Below are 19,288 nucleotides of genomic sequence, written 5' to 3' on the forward strand. Positions count from 1 at the left end.
TATATATATATATATATACATATACATATATATATATATATATATATATATATATATATATTAGCTTACCCGTCGCGCGTTGCTGCGTAGACAGACATACATGCATACATTTGTTTTTATATATCTAGTGTAGTAATGCATAAAGGACAGACAGACAGACATACATTCATTTTTATATATATAGATGACATTGGGAAGTGAGAGAATTAGATTACGTACGTAAAATTTGGACGCTAATTCTTTGGCGCTTAGAATTGAATAATCGAGTTGGGACCTATTAACTTTTACTATTTATGACTTAATCAATGCTCGTGCCAAATTTCATGTTTCTATGGCACCGGACAGTGAGAAAAATACATTCCGTACGTAAAATTTGGACGCTAATTCTTTGGTGCTTAGACTTGAATAATCGAGTTGGGACCCATTAACTTTTCCTATTTATGACATAATCAATGCTCGTGCCAAATTTCAAATTTCTATAACATTGGGAAGTGAGAGAATTAATTTCCGTACGTAAAATTTGGACGCTAATTCTTTGGTGCTTAGAATTGAATAATTGGGTTGGGACTCATTACCTTTTCCTATTTATGATATAATCAATGCTCGTGTCACATTACATTGGGAAGTGAGAAAATTAGATTCCGTACATAAAATTTCGACGCTAATTCTTTGGCGCTTAGAATTGAATAATCGAGTTGGGACCCATTAGCTTTTCGTATTTATGACATAATCCATGCTCGTGCCAAATTTCAAGTTTCTATAACATTGGGAAGTGTGAAAATTAGATTCCGTACGTAAAATTTGGACGCTAATTCTTTGGCGCTTAGATTTGAATAATCGAGTTGGGACCCTTGAACTTTTTCTATTTATGACATAATCAATGCTTGTGCCAAATTTCAAGTTTCTATGACATTGGGAAGTGAGAAAATTAGATTCCGTACGTAAAATTTGGACGCCAATTCTTTGGCACTTAGAATTGAATAATCAAGTTGGGAAACTTAAACTTTTCCTATTTATGACATAATCAATGCTTGTGCCAAATTTCAAGTTTCTATGACATTGGGAAGTGAGAGATTTAGATTATGTACGTAAAATTTGGACGCTAATTCTTTGGCGCTTAGAATTGAATAATTGGGTTGGGACTCATTACCTTTTCCTATTTATGATATAATCAATGCTCGTGCCACATTACATTGGGAAGTGAGAAAATTAGATTCCGTACGTAAAATTTTGACGCTAATTCTTTGGCACTTCGAATTGAATAATCGAGTTGGGACCCATTAGCTTTTCATATTTATGACATAATCCATGCTCGTGCCAAATTTCAAGTTTCTATAACATTGGGAAGTGTGAAAATTAGATTCCGTACGTAAAATTTGGACGCTAATTCTTTGGCGCTTAGAATTGAATAATCGAGTTGGGACCCTTGAACTTTTCCTTATTATGACATAATCAATGCTTGTGCCAAATTTCAAGTTTCTATGACATTGGGAAGTGAGAGAATTAGATTCCGTACGTAAAATTTGGACGCCAATTCTTTTGCACTTAGAATTGAATAATTGAGTTGGGACCTATTAACTTTTCCTATTTATGACATAATCAATGCTCCTGCCAAATTTCATGTTTCTACGACATCACGAAGTGAGAGAATTAGTGGCAGTGATGGAAATCAAACAATCTACGTGGGGGGGTTTAACTGTCGACGACGCTCGCACGCGCGCCATTTATCGTAGGATAGTTGTACTATGCCTATAATCTTCCCAGGAGTGTACTCAGCAACTTCCCAAAGTTTCATGGCGATCAGATGAATGATGTAGTAGCGCATAAAGGACAAACAGACAGACACACAGACAGACACGCACGCAGACACACGCATAGATTAAATTTTATATATATAGACTAGCTTACCCATCGCGCGTTGCTGCGAAGACAGACATACATACATACATTCGTTTTATATATATATATATCTAGATAACAACCAATTACAGCGCAGCTTTCAAGTTATCTCAGCGGTATAATATATAACAACCAATCACAGCACAGCAGCTTTCATGTTACCTCAGCAGTATAATATATAGCAACCAATCACAGCACAGCTCTCATGTTACCTTAGTGGTATAATATATAGCAACCAATCACAGCACAGGTTTCATGTTGCCTCAGCAGTATAATATATAGCAACCAATCACAGCACAGCTTTCATGTTGCCTCAGCAGTATAAGAAATAGCAACCAATCACAGCACAGCTTTCATTTTACCTCAGCAGTATAAGAAATTGCAACCAATCACAGCGCAGCTTTCATTTTACCTCAGCATTCTCAATATTCAGCAATTGCCTTGCGAAACGTTCGGCGGATGCATCATTTTGTAGTTGAACACGCATCCCGTTGGTCGTAATGCCTTTTGCTTTTGTGCTTAAGATGGAAATCAAATGATCTTTGTCTGGGGGGCAGAACAGTTGACGATGCTCGCACACGCGCCACCTATCGTAGGATTGATGTACTATGCCAGTAATCTTCCCAGAAGTGTACTCAACAACTTCCCAAAGATTTATGGCGATTAGATGAATGGTGTAGTAATGCATAAAGGACAGACAGACAGACATACATTCCTTTTTATATATCTAGATGACATCAGGAAGTGAAAGAATTAGATTCCGTACGTAAAATTTGGAAGCTAATTCTTTTGCGCTTAGAATTGAATAATCGAGTATGGACCCATTAGCTTTTCCTATTTATGACATAATCAATGCTCGTGCCAAATTTCAAGTTTCTATGACATTGGGAAGTGAGAAAATTAGATTTCGTACGTAAAATTTGGATGCCAATTCTTTGGCGCTTAGAATTGAATAATCGAGTTTGGACCCATTAACTTTTCCTATTTATGACATAATCAATGCTCCTGCCAAATTTCAAGTTTCTATGACATTGGGAAGTGAGAAAATTAAATTCCGTACGTAAAATTTGGACGCTAATTCTTTGGCGCATAGAATTGAATAATCGACTTTGGACCCATTAACTTTTCCTTATTATGACATAATCAATGTTCGTGCCAAATTTCAAGTTTCTATGACATTGGGAAGTGAGAAAATTAGATTCCGTTCGTAAAATTTGCACGCTAATTTCTTTGCGCTTAGAATTGAATAATCGAGTTGGGACCAATTACCTTTTCCTACTTATGACATAATCAATGCTCGTGCCAAATTTCAAGTTTCTATTACATTGGGAAGTGAGAGAATTAGATTCCGTACGTAAAATTTGGATGCTAATTCTTTTGCGCTTAGAATTGAGTATTCGAGTTGGGACCCATTAGCTTTTCCTATTTATGTCATAATCAATGCTCGTACCAAATTTCATGTTTTTGCGACATCGGGAAGTGAAAAAATTAGTGGCAATGATAGAAATCAAACGATCTATGTGGGGGGCGTAACTGTCGATGACGCTCGCACGCGCGCCATTTATCATAGGATAGTTGTACTATGCCTATAATCTTCCCAGGAGTGTACTCAACAACTTCCCAAAGTTTCATGGTGATCGGATGAATGGTGTAGTAGCGCATACTACTTTGCATAAAGGACAAACAGACAGACATTCAATTTTATATATATAGGTATACACACATATATGCATACACTATATATATGTATATATATATAATTTTATGACTTTTATTTAATCCTCTCCGTTTTATTATATACTTATTTTTGCTTTTTTGTTCATGTTGTTAGAGTTTTTTTCTTACCATCAAGGGTATTGAATCTTTTTGTTTTTACTTTATTTTAGGCCGCCTGCACACGGGCGGAAATCCCGCGGCGGTATTTCCCGCGGGATTTCCGCCGCTGAAAGTCTGCATAGGAGTGCATTACAATACGCACTCCTATGCAGACGGCCGCGGTTTGGCCGCGCGAAATCTCGCGCGGCAAACAAACCGCGGCATGTCCTATTTTTGTGCGGGGCTCGCACTCACCTGGCCGCCGGCTACGGTCTGCGCATGCGCCAGCTGCGCGGCAGCCGACACATGAAAGAGCCGGGGCCGCCAGGCGCGGGTGAGTACGCGCTCGTCACTGCAGGCTCTCGGGTCGGGTCCCGCGGCGAGAATTCTCGCCGCCGGATCTGACCCGCTCGTCTGCAGGCGGCCTTACTGTCCTAACAGGCGGACTCTCAGAACAAGTCTGCAACCCTGTGTTAAGTAAGGCAGTAAAACCACCTACCACATCAATTACATTGCTGCCACTGACAGGGATAAAACATAGGGAGCCCCCCAACCTTTATTGATGCAGCAATAGCTATTGATGGTGGGATTTCAGGGGGTAAGTAACGGTCATCTGAGTTTTCTCTGATCCAGGACATTGCTCTTAGATGGTGGTTGTCCAATACACTTCCCTCTCTTGAGTCATCAAATCAATACAAATATGGCATGACCACAGCATAATTGTATGAACCCTATGTGCCAATGGTGTATTTCCATCTCTGGGCTGTAGCCTATCCTGGCACTCTCATCCTGCTGGCCAGGCTCCCAGAGGTGAAAAGGGTTTACGAAAAGGGCTGAGCACCCAGTGCAGCGCTGTTTCCATAACTCCAAGAATAGCGAATAAGTCTTATGTAAAGAGTGGAGCACAAAAGAGTTATTGTAAACTCAAAACGAAGGTTCACCATGACCACACATTTAATGATTCTCTATTTGGCATGTATTCCCAATGTTTGTAGCTGCAGTGTAAATGTGATAAAGGTGAATACTAAGGGTTATATAAAGCCTAAGCTCCCTTCTTCAGCTCTCAGATTTCTGCACCAGCATCAGCTCTGGTTACAACTATGGATTTCGGGCTTTCTTTAGCTTCTTATTTTGTGCTGATTTTCACTCTTTTATATATCTTAAAGAGCTGGAAAAAAAGTCATGTCACAAATTTTCCTCCGGGACCCAGATGTTTGCCGCTGATTGGGAATTTACATCTCATGGACTTCAAGAAGCCTCACGAGATTTATCTGGGGGTAAGTATGATATATCCTAAAAATCACTGTAGAGATCCTGAGCTCATCCTCATGTAAATGTGACTCTTGCAGGCTGTTATGTAAAGGCAAGAAGTTAGTTTCTCTATGCATTCTGATGAGATTTATAAGGAACATCTCATGGGAAAGCACACAGAAACTGAATTCTGGACCGCACATAAGATTTAGTGGATCAAGGTTTAAAAAAACTTATGGCAGGGCTCCTTTAAGGCTTAGAATAGGGGTATTAAGTTATGTATGTAGCAACATTAACTCATGGGAAATCATAGAGAAAGTGAATTCCGGTCTGTACATAAGATGCTGTAATATGCTGTAAAAGTATCTCCAATTAAGTGTATACCACATGTAACGTTCGTGTTCCGCCGTGCTTTAACCCCTTAAGGACCAGGCTGTTTTGTACCTTAAAGGAGATGTCTCGAGGAAGCAGTGAATTTTTTTTTTTTCCCAGTCCCCCTAATTAAGCACACATTACTAAGCCCCCCTGTAAATGACTTTTCTAGCTGGTTTGTACTTACCGTTCCAGCGTTTCAGCAACTTATAAAAGTTTCCCCAAGATGGCCGCCGGCTTTTTTCCTGTCGCTTGCTGCAGCCCGACGTGCGCGCTCCCGAGACGCTACCAGCTGTGTCTCCATGACAACACGACGCCCCGCAGCCGCCGACCGGACCCCTGGAGTGAACACGGCCGACCAGTCACCCACTGCCAGGCAGCAGGTAACCGGCGCAGCCCCCGGCCCCCCCACCACGCTAGACCCGGCTCCCCCGCGCTACCGCCCCGGCTCCCCAGCGCTACCGCCCCGGCTCCCCAGCGCTACCGCCCCGGCTCCCCAGCGCTAGACCCTGACAGACGAAGGCCCCCTCGGCCCAGCGCTAGGCCCCGGAGCCCAGCGCTAGGCCCCGGAGCCCAGCGCTAGGCTCCGGAGCCCAGCGCTAGGTTCCGGAGCCCAGCGCTGGGCTCCGGAACCTAGCGCTGGGCTCCGGGGCCTACCGCTGTGGCCCGGGACCTTCACCTGTTAGTGAAGATCACCCCCCGACCCATCACTTACCTGGGCGGCTTCTCGGGACAGCTGGGCTGCTGGGCTGGGCTTCTCCGCTGGGCAGCTCCAGTTTCTGCACCTTCCTCTAACAGAGGATGGTACAGAATGGCCGCTCCAGCGCGCTCCCGAGCAGTGACAGCTCGTCTGCGCATGCGCAGAAGAGCTGTAGCGGGGAGCACACTGAAGCGGCTCGTGCTGAAAGGAGAAGACCGGACTGCGCAAGCGCGTCTAAAAAAGCAAGCTGCCAGCGAATTTAGACGGAACCATGGAGACGAGGACGCTAGCAACGGAGCAGGTAAGTGGAATAACTTCTGTATGGCTCATATTTAATGCACGATGTATATTACAAAGTGCATTAATATGGCCATACAGAAGTGTATACCCCCACTTGCTTTCGCGAGACCTCCCCTTTAAGGACCTAATACTTTTTAGGGATTTTAGCCATGTGGTGGTTTTACTGCTCTGTTTTTTTTCCTTCAGCTACCAAAATCATTTTTGCTGCGTTTTTTTCCCCATGACATATAGGGCTGTTTTTAATATCTTTTTCACTGACTTTTTTTCCCCACGTTTTTTAGTTTTATTGGGGGTAAAAAGCTAAAAATTTTTTCTTTTTTTTTTAAAAACATTCTACTTTTTTTATTTAGTACATTTACACTAAAATAAAGTATGGGAACGGGTTCCTCATTTTGTTTCGGACGTTTTGATATATAATATGTATGGTTTTGGTTTACAGGGCGAATACAGCGACGGTTTGGGTTGGCGTCGGTTTGGGGTTATTTTCTTTCTGATGTATATATTGTTGCTGTATTCTGTAATTTTTATTTACTTATTTATCTAATTATGTTTTTACTATATGTGCCCCCATGATGTCATGTAAGACCTCTGGGGGACATTCACATGTTTTTTTGTTTATTTTTTGTATTTGACACTTTCCCACTGTAGCTGGGGCATCCATCGGAGCCCCAGTTACAGCAGAAAACAACTCCTGTAGTGACATTAGTCACTGGCAGAGCTGGCCAGGGTCTAGCACAACCCTGCAGCTCTGCTATAGCAGAGAATCCCGGTGGTCACATGACCCCCTGTCTCCCGTAGTGAAAGTCACACTTCTACTTTCACTTTTCCCTACACAGCACTCATTGAGCACTGTGTACTCGGGGAAGCAAAAGGCATAAAGGGTTAAAAACCCCATCCTACCTACTCCTCTGGGTTTTCAGCTGAACCCCCACCCTCCCTCCCCGTCCTGTCTCTGATTGATTGCAGAGCAGTAGGCTTAAATCCCCGCCATAATTTTATATATGGCATTAAGCCCAGGAGCTCTGCGGAATAGGTTGGCACTATACAAATAAAAATTCTTATTATAAGAGCAATGGTCATGTGGAACACTGGGGAACAAGAGTACATCTGATAACTCATGAATAAAACTACAGGACTAAAGGATAAAAGAATTGGGAAATATTTGTGAGAAGGGCCAGAATTGGGGTAATAGGTTATCCGTGTGTGGCAGCATTATTAAACACTAAATTGCAGTATTATTTAAACACTGAATGGAATATTGACTGAGTAGTAGCTTTATGTGTGTTGGCATTAAATGCACAATAAGTGGTGACATTATTTGAATACTAAATGAGATATTGACTGAGTAGTGGCATTAGTTTAAAGGGGATCTCTGAGATAAGAAAACCCCTGTCAATGGATCCACCATGCATTAAAGTAAAAAATCAGCAGTTCCTTACCTCTACCCGATCCCCCATTCATCCTCTGCCGCCAGCTCTGTTTTCTTGATGTCAGCTCCAATATATTCCACACAGTACAGAAGATTTGTTCAATTACATAAATCCATGTCCAATAGGGTTCACAATGTTCTTTCAGTACTTCTAGTTTATCCTTGGACAATATTATTGGAAACTAGTTAACTTGAACATATTTTTGTTGTGTTGGTGGAATCCCAAAAACTCTGAGAAAACACACAAAGGCAGGGAGAAGATATGAGCTGTGTTAGCGCAAAATTCGCTATTTCAGATATACTGTGTATTTCAAATTTAGATAATATGTACAGGCCTGGAGAGCCTTTCAAAGATCACATGTCTCACATCATGTGTCCCAAAAGAGTCTGCCTTTATTCACGCGCGTAAAGTTTAAATAAAATCTCAACACAGGAAGTGAAGTAATTTAGGATACAGTTACATTATTTAGTGAGCTGATAGATCATTCTCAGAGGGAGGTATTTGTGAGGTAGCTTGTGAGGTCATCCATCTGGGAGGAACTTCGGTGAGCACGCTCAGTTCATTCTTGAATTTGGTCTCATGAGAAGAACATCCTGTTTCTCCTCTCTGCTTGTCGAAGACAAAAAAATTTCTAGATAGGTTTCTGCCAGTTAGAACCGGTTTGACCAGTTCTTGGACACACAGCACTGCTCTTCCAATTCTTGTGGAGGTGGGGGGGGGGGGGGATGTTCCCTTCCCCCAGAGGTTTACATTATAGACAAAATATAGTATCTTAACAGTTGACAACAGAAAATACATACAAAATGGTGAACCTATTGGAAATCTCCCACAGCTGCATTGTATATATTCAAACCCAGCACCCGGATGCCGAAAGGCAGCACTCCCAGCCATGGGCATTGACATATTGACATCTTACTCTACTGGAATATGATCACAGTTTAAACACAGAGACAAGATATTGATGCCTGTTATCAGATAGACACACTAGGATATGTCCATAACATGTATATCATGATATATTATTAATATTGTATTTTAGCTTGCAAAGAAATACGGCCCGGTGTTTAGTTTCCAAATGGGGACGCAAAAAATGGTGGTCTTAGCCGGATATGAGACTGTGAAAGAGGCTCTTGTAAATAACGCTGAAGACTTTGGAGAAAGAGGAGTAATTAGAATATTAAAGAAAATGGACAATGGAATGGGTGAGTCTGTTTGGTTTCATTAATATTGTAGCATGAGTATTACACATTTATTATGGAGGACAAAACATGCATGAACCAACAAACTAACACAACCTCAATGTGTTATCACAGGTGTAGTTGGCGCCAAAGAGACATTTGTTATAAAAGAGATCCCGTTTAACCCCTTGAGTGGCACGCCTGGAAATTTTCTGGGACGAGCTCCACTGCCCATAGCGATATGGCCCGGAAAATTTCCGGGCTATGTATCGCTATGGGAGCTGCAGAGCACAATGCCACAAGCTGCGGGATGTCCTGTAGTTTACATTAGTACTAATTTAGGATACATACGACTTTTTGATCGCTTTTTATTGCATTTTTTCTGGGTGACTGAAAAAGTGCAATTGTGGCGTTCTTTATTTTTTTTCGCACTACGTTCACCGTGCGGGATAAATAATGCACTACTTTGATAGATTTGACATTTACGGATGCGGTGATACCAAATATGTATTTTTCTTTTATGATTTAGATTTTTTATTATAGATACGGCAAAAGGAGGGTGACTTAAACTTTTATTACTTTTTTTTTTTAAGTGTGAAAGAGCATGTATAAGGTGTAATAATGGACACTCTCATATAAACCAGATGTCAAAAATTGTGGGCTAGGGCAGATGGGATAGTGTATCTTATTGAGATGAAAAAAGCTCAAGAGAAATGAGTTTGCTCAAAAGTTGATTTGCTCAACGCGTTTCTCTACTGATATGTACAGTAGTTCATCAGGAGCGAAGAGTTACTTGTTGGTAAGTATATTAGATGGTTGCCCATATAAAAAATGCTCAAATTGATGCGCTTTTTGTATATTAATAGATCCAATAATTGGATCGCCCATAGAAGAATGCTCTATAAAGTGTATCGAGCCTCTGTCAGAATATCTTGTATTGGTATCAGATGATCATATAAAATAGAATAGCTTAAACGATGTCAGGGCTCGGTCAAAACTGCTCAAATGCTTTGACTATGTGGAGTAGATCAAGAAAACTCAAGATTAAGTCTGATCAGTAAATACTAAGGTAATAGCGGCGGTGTAAAGTGCCTGTCTATTAACTATTATAAGCAAAGCGATATGGCAAGTCAAACCTTCTAGCTCCTCAGCGTGAGGGACAAGAGGTTGATCTTAAGCATATGAAGCCGAGCGTTCTGCTAGTATTGCGGTTACTAGACTCTAATTACGGAGTCAAGCTGTAAACCCAAAGGTGGTTAAAGATAACCTAGTCGCTATTAAGCGCTTTGTATACTAGCTAAAGAAAATAAATAGTTGTAGTATCATCTCAGATAGAACGGTCTGTGATAGGACCGGAGGACATAGATACCAAACAGAAAAGATGGAAAGAGGACAGAGTAGCAGAGCCTATAACTCTGATGGTGAGTATAAGGCATATGACTGCAAGCCCAAGGTATTCCCAGCTATATACCCTGGAAGTCCGCCCCTTAGAGGGTGTGTAACAACAATGAGCCAATGTGCTATTGAGATGGGAGGAGTTGTAGCCTCCAGTGATAAATTAACTCATGGCTTACTTACAATTGTGTATCAGATGTCAGCAAGATATGATTCTCATAGAAGCACTGCGGTAGAGGACAGATATCCTGTCTGATCGCTATGAAAACCGCTAGATTAAAAGAATAGGAGCATAAAAACAATCCCGTTATGTACTCGCAATCGCGCATGCGTGCGTCACCATGTGATGTCATTACGTCGGTCACGTGACCGCGGCGCGACGCTGGATGACGTGGAGGATGTAAAGCTCAATGTCTCATAGGTGCAGTGCTATAGATGGCTAATATACTGTCGATTCGCTGTGATAACTGTTGGATTTGTGTGAATGAGTACCTTGAAGCAGTCCCGTTATGTACACGCGATCGCGTGTGCGCGCGTCACCATGTGACGTCCTCACGCCGGTCACATGACCGCGGCGCGGCGCTGGATGACGTGAAGGGTGGTTTATGTGACTGGCTTAATGTCTGGGCAGTGTCTAATAATGTGTGTTACTCGTTACCATGGAGATGTGGTCACATGGCAATCTGATTGCCCGATCATGTGACTGTATGCATGGGATGTTGTTAAATATCATGAAAGAGATGTATGCTAATAAAAGAATACATTATGCTTATTCGTTATGACAGTAATAACCATAAGCAAATTGTCAACCTGTCCCACTATCACTTAAATAAACTTGAGACAAATCTATTGGAGAGGGGGCTGTCCTTTGTCCCCACGACCCGCTACGACCCGTTCGTGTGGATGAAGGACATCTCCCTCTTCACCCGAAAACTTCGCTGGAGAAAATATTTCATCATTAAAAATAGAGAAGAAATGAGAGAATTGGGCCTAGATCTGTCCGACCTACCAGGGATACAAACACTGCAAGATCTAGAACTGGAAAATGAAAGATCCATTGGTATTGGTCCTTTCACCAACTTAAAACCTACCAGTCGGGCCAACCCACCATCTCTCAGTTTCCGTGAAATAGATATTTTTGAAAAGATGGTATCAAAAGATCTAAAACCATTAAATCCATCACAAACTGCTCGCCCTAATTTTACCACAGGAGAATTACAAGCATTAAGGAATCTTGAAAATAACAAAACAATTGTTATAAAAGCCGCCGATAAAGGCGGCAATATTGTTGTGATGGACCGTGACCAATATGTGACCATGTGTAAAAAATTACTCAGCGATACATCCACTTACGGTATATTATCGGATAAGTTCCAGAGTGATTTAAACAAGATCTTGCTACATGCTTTAGATTCAGGTTGTATAGATAGGACAGAATATCAGTATATATATCCCAAAAAACCAACCATTGCAACTTTTTACGCACTTCCTAAAGTGCATAAAGGCGTAAATCCATTGAAAGGACGTCCAATTGTTTCAGGAGTCGGAAATCTTACACAAAACCTTAGCACATACATCGATAGAATCCTAAGATCTTTCATTTCATCTCTACGATCGTATGTCCAAGACACCATGGACGTATTACGTATCCTCGATGGCTTGACAGTGGACCCAGACACTATAATGGCCTCTCTGGATATTGAATCCCTTTACAGCTCAATTCCGCATGAAGGTGGCTTAAAGGCAACAGAATTTTTTCTTAACCAGAGAGGCCCCTCCTATCATGCGCATAATCAATGTGTTCTGGAATTTCTAAAATTCACTTTAAGCCACAATTTTTTCCTGTTCGAAGCCAAGTACATCCACCAGCTCAGGGGCACTGCGATGGGGACGCCATGTGCCCCATCGTATGCCAACTTGTACCTGGGCTGGTGGGAGGAACGGATCTTCAACAGTGACATCAATTCTGATAACATCTTATTGTGGATACGTTATATTGATGATGTGCTTTTATTTTGGAAAGGCGACAGAAACTCTTTGGATGTCTTTATTGATAACTTAAACCATAACGACCTGAACCTTCGCATCACCTCTGAAATCCATACCTCTGCATTACCCTTTCTGGATCTTTTGATTCAGAAAGACCCTGGTGGCCAGATTTCTTCATCTCTTTTTCGTAAGTCCTTTGCAACGAACAGCTTACTATCGTGAGCGAGTTTTCATCCATTTCCTCTTAAACGAGGTATACCGAAAGGTCAATTTCTTAGTCTACGCCGTAATTGTTCTGATGAACATACTTTCAAAACAGAAAGCAGAAAGCTATATAGACGCTTCAGGAATAGAAATTATCCAGAGAACATCATCAACGAAGCATACACCTTTGCACTGGCCCAAAACAGGTCTCAATTGTTGCAACCCAAAGAACGTCCCTCGGATCAAACAGTAAGGATTATTGGCACATATGATACCGGTTCCACTCATGTAAGGAACATCTTACAGCACTACTGGGAAATCCTTAAACGTGACAAGGATCTTCCAGACTTCCTTCCTATTAACCCCGCTCTAACATTCCGCCGTGGTCACAATTTACGGGATCATTTAGTGAGAAGTCACCTCTCTCCAAATGAGTCCCAAACCACCTGGCTCAATTCCCACAAACCTGTAGGAAACTTTCCCTGTCAGGGCTGCCTAGCGTGCCCACATATTCTGCGTGGCAATACCTTTACCGCATCTTCTACCAATAAGGTCTACTCGATTAGGGATTTTATTAATTGTAAGACACACAATGTAGTATACCTTGCCACTTGTTCTTGTCCTATGAATTATATAGGCAAGACAACACAACAACTCCGTCGAAGGATTTTAGCTCAATTAGGCAACATCAGACGTCATGAGTCTACTCCTTTGGCAGACCATATGTGGAAGTACCATAATGGTGACATACAATCACTTAAATTTCAAGGAATTGAAGTTTTGAGGTCCCAAGGCAGATGCGGTGATGTTGACAAAAAATTGTTATGTAAGGAAGCTTCGTGGATTTACCGTTTAAATACTGTTAATCCCAATGGCTTAAATGAAAACCTATGCTTCAATTGTTTTCTTTAACTTGATTCCTTGCGGTTCCACCACCCTAAGAGACTACAACCGGCTTCAGTATTTAATCATTTCTCTATTATGAGATTATCGTACTATCATGCATTAAGCGCCATTTGTATCCCCCCATCTTTCCATCTAAATTATTCTTCTAGACAAAGGATTTCACCAGCTTACAAATACCCAAATAGGACTATACGTCCTTGTGACATCATTTAAATATCCATTTATGCATTTTGCATTCATCTATGCATATACATATGTATTCTCTATTACTAATACTCACTGCTAAATAACTGCCAAAAAGCTTAAAAACATCTCAGGTAGCTTTATTATTGTTAATACTTAGAGATGAGCGAACGTGCTCGGCCACGCCCCTTTTTCGCCCGAATACAGCGATTTTCGAGTACTTCCGTACTCGGGCGAAAAAATTCGGGGGTCGCCGTGGCGGAGCGGGGGGTTGCAGCAGGGAGTGGGGGGGAGAGGGAGAGAGAGAGGGCTCCCCCCTGTTCCCCGCTGCTACCCCCCACGCCGCCACGCCTCTCCCCGCCCCCCGGCGCACCCGAGTACTTTTCACCCGAGTAGTGAAGTACTCGAAAATCGCGGTGCTCGATTGCGAAATTGCCCTTACCGAGTACGTTCGCTCATCTCTATTAATACTGTCATAACGAATAACGAATAAGCATAATGTATTCTTTTATTAGCATACATCTCTTTCATGATATTTAACAACATCCCATGCATACAGTCACATGATCGGGCAATCAGATTGCCATGTGACCACCTCTCCATGGTAACGAGTAACACACATTATTAGACACTGCCCAGACATTAAGCCAGTCACATAAGCCACCCTTCACGTCATCCAGCGCCGCGCCGCGGTCATGTGACCGGCGTGATGACGTCACATGGTGACGCGCGCACACGCGATCGCATGTACATAACGGGACTGCTTCAAGGTACTCATTCACACAAATCCAACAGTTATCACAGCGAATCGACAGTATATTAGCCATCTATAGCACTGCACCTATGAGACATTGAGCTTTACATCCTCCATGTCATCCAGCGTCGCGTCACGTGACCGACGTGATGACATCACACGGTGACGCGCGCATGCGCGATTGCGAGTACATAACGGGATTGTTTTTATGCTCCTATTCTTTTAATCTAGCGGTTTTCATAGCGATCAGACAGGATATCTGTCCTCTACCGCAGTGCTTCTATGAGAATCATATCTTGCTGACATCTGATACACAATTGTAAGTAAGCTATGAGTTAATTTAGCACTGGAGGCTACAACTCCTCCCATCTCAATAGCACATTGGCTCATTGTTGTTACACACCCTCTAAGGGGCGGACTTCCAGGGTATATAGCTGGGAATACCTTGGGCTTGCAGTCATATGCCTTATACTCACCATCAGAGTTATAGGCTCTGCTACTCTGTCCTCTTTCCATCTTTTCTGTTTGGTATCTATGTCCTCCGGTCCTATCACAGACCGTTCTATCTGAGATGATACGACAACAATTTATTTTCTTTAGCTAGTATACAAAGCGCTTAATAGCGACTAGGTTATCTTTAACCACTTTTGGGTTTACAGCTTGACTCCGTAATTAGAGTCTAGTAACCGCAATACTAGCAGAACGCTCGGCTTCATATGCTTAAGATCAACCTCTTGTCCCTCACGCTGAGGAGCTAGAAGGTTTGACTTGCCATATCGCTTTGCTTATAATAGTTAATAGACAGGCACTTTACACCGCCGCTATTACCTTAGTATTTACTGATCAGACTTAATCTTGAGTCTTCTTGATCTACTCCACATAGTCAAAGCGTTTGAGCAGTTTTGACCGAGCCCTGACATCGTTTAAGCTATTCTATTTTATATGATCATCTGATACCAATACAAGATATTCTGACAGAGGCTCGATACACTTTATAGATCATTCTTCTATGGGCGATCCAATTATTGGATCTATTAATATACAAAAAGCGCATCAATTTGAGCATTTTTTATATGGGCAACCATCTAATATACTTACCAACAAGTAACTCTTCGCTCCTGATGAACTACTGTACATATCAGTAGAGAAACGCGTCGAGCAAATCAACTTTTGAGCAAACTCATTTCTCTTGAGCTTTTTTCATCTCAATAAGATACACTATCCCATCTGCCCTAAGCCACAATTTTTGACATCTGGTTTATATGAGTGTCCATTATTACACCTTATACATGCTCTTTCATGTGTAACCCTGAATAATTAAGTCAGGAGTCACAACAATAAAGTGCTATTAGTTATCTACCTCATTACAAGGACCATCGAGTCCAGTAGATACCTTACTATCTAATTATCGAAATCTAGTTAATCGCACTAAAATCAAGGTCACGGCAGAGCTTGATCACCTCCACCCTGACCCTTATACTTTGTGTAGTCGATTTTTGTTTTCATGTTTGTCTATCAGCCCATGTCTCAAACAATTTTATTTAGTCAACTAATAAAAGTTATATTTTAATCGTCTAGTTCTGTGAAGGAATCCCGCAAAAAACACGGCCTTCTAGGGCTCTGGCAATGGAAAAAAAAAATTAATACGGCTCTTGGAATGTGGCGACACAAAAGCAAACCTTTAAGAAAAAAAAAATGTTTTAAATGTACAAAAATAGCCAAACATAAAAACTGTATAAACTTGGTATCGCCGGAATCATGTGACTCAGAGAATAATGTTATCACATTATTTATTCTGCACGCTGAACGCCGTAAAAATGAAATCAAAAAAACAAATGACAGAATTTATTTTTTCCCCCCAATCTCCCTACAAATGTTTTCCCCAAAGTTATGCAATACATTATATACACCCCAAAAATGATGCCATCAAAAAGTACCACTTGTCCCGCAAAACACAAGCCCTCATATGTCAGTGGAAAAATGAAAAAGTTATGGCTCTTGGAACGCAACTGCAAAATGAGTTGAAATTAAATGACTAGACCATTTAAAAACCTGCCCTGGTGGGCACGACAGGGTGGTAAGAAACCCGCCACCCAAGGGGTTAAGAGTGATAATGGAGAGCCCTTTCATTGTGGTGGCCTCAATTCTCCATGTATTACATGAAACACATAGTAGCACTTAGAGATGAGTGAGCACGCTCGGATAAGGCAGCCGCTGAAGCGAGCATCGCTCTTCTCGAGTAACTGCATTCTCGTCCAAGCAGGCTCGGGGGGGCGGGGGGCGAGGTGTAGTGGTGTAGCCTTTCATGAAATCTGCCAGAGAGTCCTAATAATCGTTCCAAAGTGGCCATGTAAGGTAAAAGCGGTCTCAAGAGTTTTCCAAATATTGCTGAGGCTGTGAATAAAATCTTAAGTAGATAGTTTCAAGACTCTTAAAATACGTGCTTGGATAAGGGTCCTAAAGAGTGTAATAAGGATCGCAATTGTAAAAAATATGTTCCCGGTAGCCTATGACATCTCCAACAAGGATCAAATTTATGAAGCAGCACTGGAGTATGATGCCAATGTAGAATCAACTTACAATGATTCTCTTTGTACTAAAGAGAGGATCTGGCTGCATGTTGCCACAGGAGTTGCCAGGTGTCCAATAAACTTGTTAGAACATTGTTCCCATCTATATATATAAAGCTGAAAGCCCTCACTGACTGACTGACTCACTGACTGACTCACTGACTGACTGACTCACTGACTGACTGACTCACTGACTGACTGACTGACTCGCCAAAAGTTCTCCAACTTCCCGATGTCGTAGAAACATGAAATTTGCCGCAAGCATAAATTATCTCCAAAATAGGAAAAGAAATTGGGTCCCAACTCGATTAAACAATTCTAGCGCAAAAGAATCGGCGTCGAAATTTAACGTACATAATCTAAATCACTCACTTCCCAATGTCATAGAAACGGGAAATTTGGCCCGAGCATTGATTATGTCATAAATAGGAAAAGTTAATAGGTCCCAACTCGATTGTTCAATTCTATGCGCAAAAGAATTGGCGTCAAAAGTTTACGTACATAATCTAAATCTCTCACTTCCCAATGTCATAGAAACGTGAAATTTGGCAGGAGCATTCATTATGTCATAAAAAGGAAAAGCTAATGGGTCCCAACTCCATTATTCAATTCTATGCGCAAAAGAATTAGCGTCCAACTTTTACGTGCGGAATGCAATTTTCTCACTTTCCGGTGTCATAGAAACGTGAAATTTGGCACGAGCATTGATTATGTCATAAATAGGAAAAGCTAATGGGTCCCAACTCCATTATTCAATTCTAGCGCAAAAGAATTGGCGTCGAAATTTTACGTGCGGAATGTAATTTCTTCACTTTCCAGTGTCATAGAAACAGGAAATTTGGCACAAGCATTGATTATGTCATAAATAGTAAAAGCTACTGGGTCCCAACTCCATTATTCAATTATATGCGCAAAAGAATTAGCGTCCAAATTTTACGTGCGGAATGTAATTTTCTCACTTTCCGGTGTCATAGAAACGGGAAATGTGGCACGAGCATTGATTATGTCATAAATAGGAAAAGCTAATGGGTTCCAACTCGATTATTCAATTCTATGCGCAAAAGAATTAGCGTCCAAATTTTACGTGCAAAATGTAATTTTCTCACTTTCCGGTGTCATAGAAATGGGAAATTTGGCACGAGCATTGATTATGTTATAAATAGGAAAAGCTAATGGGTCCCAACTCCATTATTCAATTCTACGCGCAAAAGAATTAGCGTCCAAATGTTACGTGCGGAATGTAATTTTCTCACTTTCCGGTGTCATAGAAATGGGAAATTTGGCACGAGCATTGATTATGTCATAAATAGGAAAAGCTAATGGGTCCCAACTCCATTATTCAATTCTATGCGCAAAAGAATTAGCGTCCAAATTTTACGTACGGTATGTAATTTTCTCACTTTCCGGTGTCATAGAAACGGGAAATTTGGCACGAGCATTGATTATGTCATAAATAGGAAAAGCTAATGGGTCCCAACTCGATTATTCAATTCTATGCGCAAAAGAATTAGCGTCCAAATTTTACGTGCGGAATGTAATTTTCTCACTTTCCGGTGTCATAGAAACGGGAAATTTGGCACGAGCATTGATTATGTCATAAATAGGGAAAGCTAATGGGTCCCAACTCCATTATTCAATTCTATGCGCAAAAGAATTGGCGTCCAAATTTTACATACATAATCCAAATCTCTCACTTCCCAATGTCATAGAAACATGAAATTTGGCACAAGCATTGATTGTGTCATAAATATGAAAAGTTAATAGGTCCCAACTCGATTATTCAATTCTAAGCGCAAAAGAATTAGCGTCCACATTTTACGTATGGAATCTAATTCTCTCACTTCCTGATGTCATTTTATATGAAGGAAACGTCGCATGGTTACCTCCACGTGGTGTTTCCTGGGTAACGCAGAGAACTATGCAAAATGGTGAACATATGTTTTTCCTCAGTATCTCTTAAGTAACCACGACTTCATAAGATTTTCCGTGTGAACACCAGATAAACACCAGTACCAAATTAACTCGGGCAAAGCTGGGTATATCAGCTAGTCTGTATATATAAAGACGAAAGCCCTCACTGACTCACTGACTGACTGACTCACTGACTGACTGACTCGCCAAAAGTTCTCCAACTTCCCGATGTTGTAGAAACATGAATTTTGGCGCAAGCATAGATTATCTCCAAAATAGGAAAAGTAATTGGGTCCCAACTTGATTATTCAATTCTAGCGCAAAAGAATTGTCGTCGAAATTTTACGTACGGAATCTAAATCTCTCACTTCCCAATGTCATAGAAACTTAAAATTTGGCACGGGCATTGATTATGTCATAAATAGGAAAAG

At 41.2% G+C, this 19,288-nt stretch overlaps 1 protein-coding gene across 1 annotated transcript in view; it reads left to right on the top strand.

Moving 5' to 3' along the window:
- The first annotated feature begins 4,808 nt into the window (after nucleotides 1–4,808).
- The window catches only part of LOC136620562 (cytochrome P450 2K1-like), a 31,331-nt gene continuing 16,851 nt past the window's right edge, over nucleotides 4,809–19,288 (top strand). Inside the window, exons 1-2 of the mRNA XM_066595410.1 lie at nucleotides 4,809–4,991; nucleotides 8,807–8,969. Of these exons, the coding sequence (XP_066451507.1) occupies nucleotides 4,815–4,991; nucleotides 8,807–8,969 (340 nt within the window). The 5' untranslated portion in view covers nucleotides 4,809–4,814. The remainder of the gene's footprint in view (nucleotides 4,992–8,806; nucleotides 8,970–19,288) is intronic.

This window comes from Eleutherodactylus coqui, chromosome 1, assembly GCF_035609145.1.
Source record: "Eleutherodactylus coqui strain aEleCoq1 chromosome 1, aEleCoq1.hap1, whole genome shotgun sequence".
Taxonomy (NCBI): domain Eukaryota; kingdom Metazoa; phylum Chordata; class Amphibia; order Anura; family Eleutherodactylidae; genus Eleutherodactylus; species Eleutherodactylus coqui.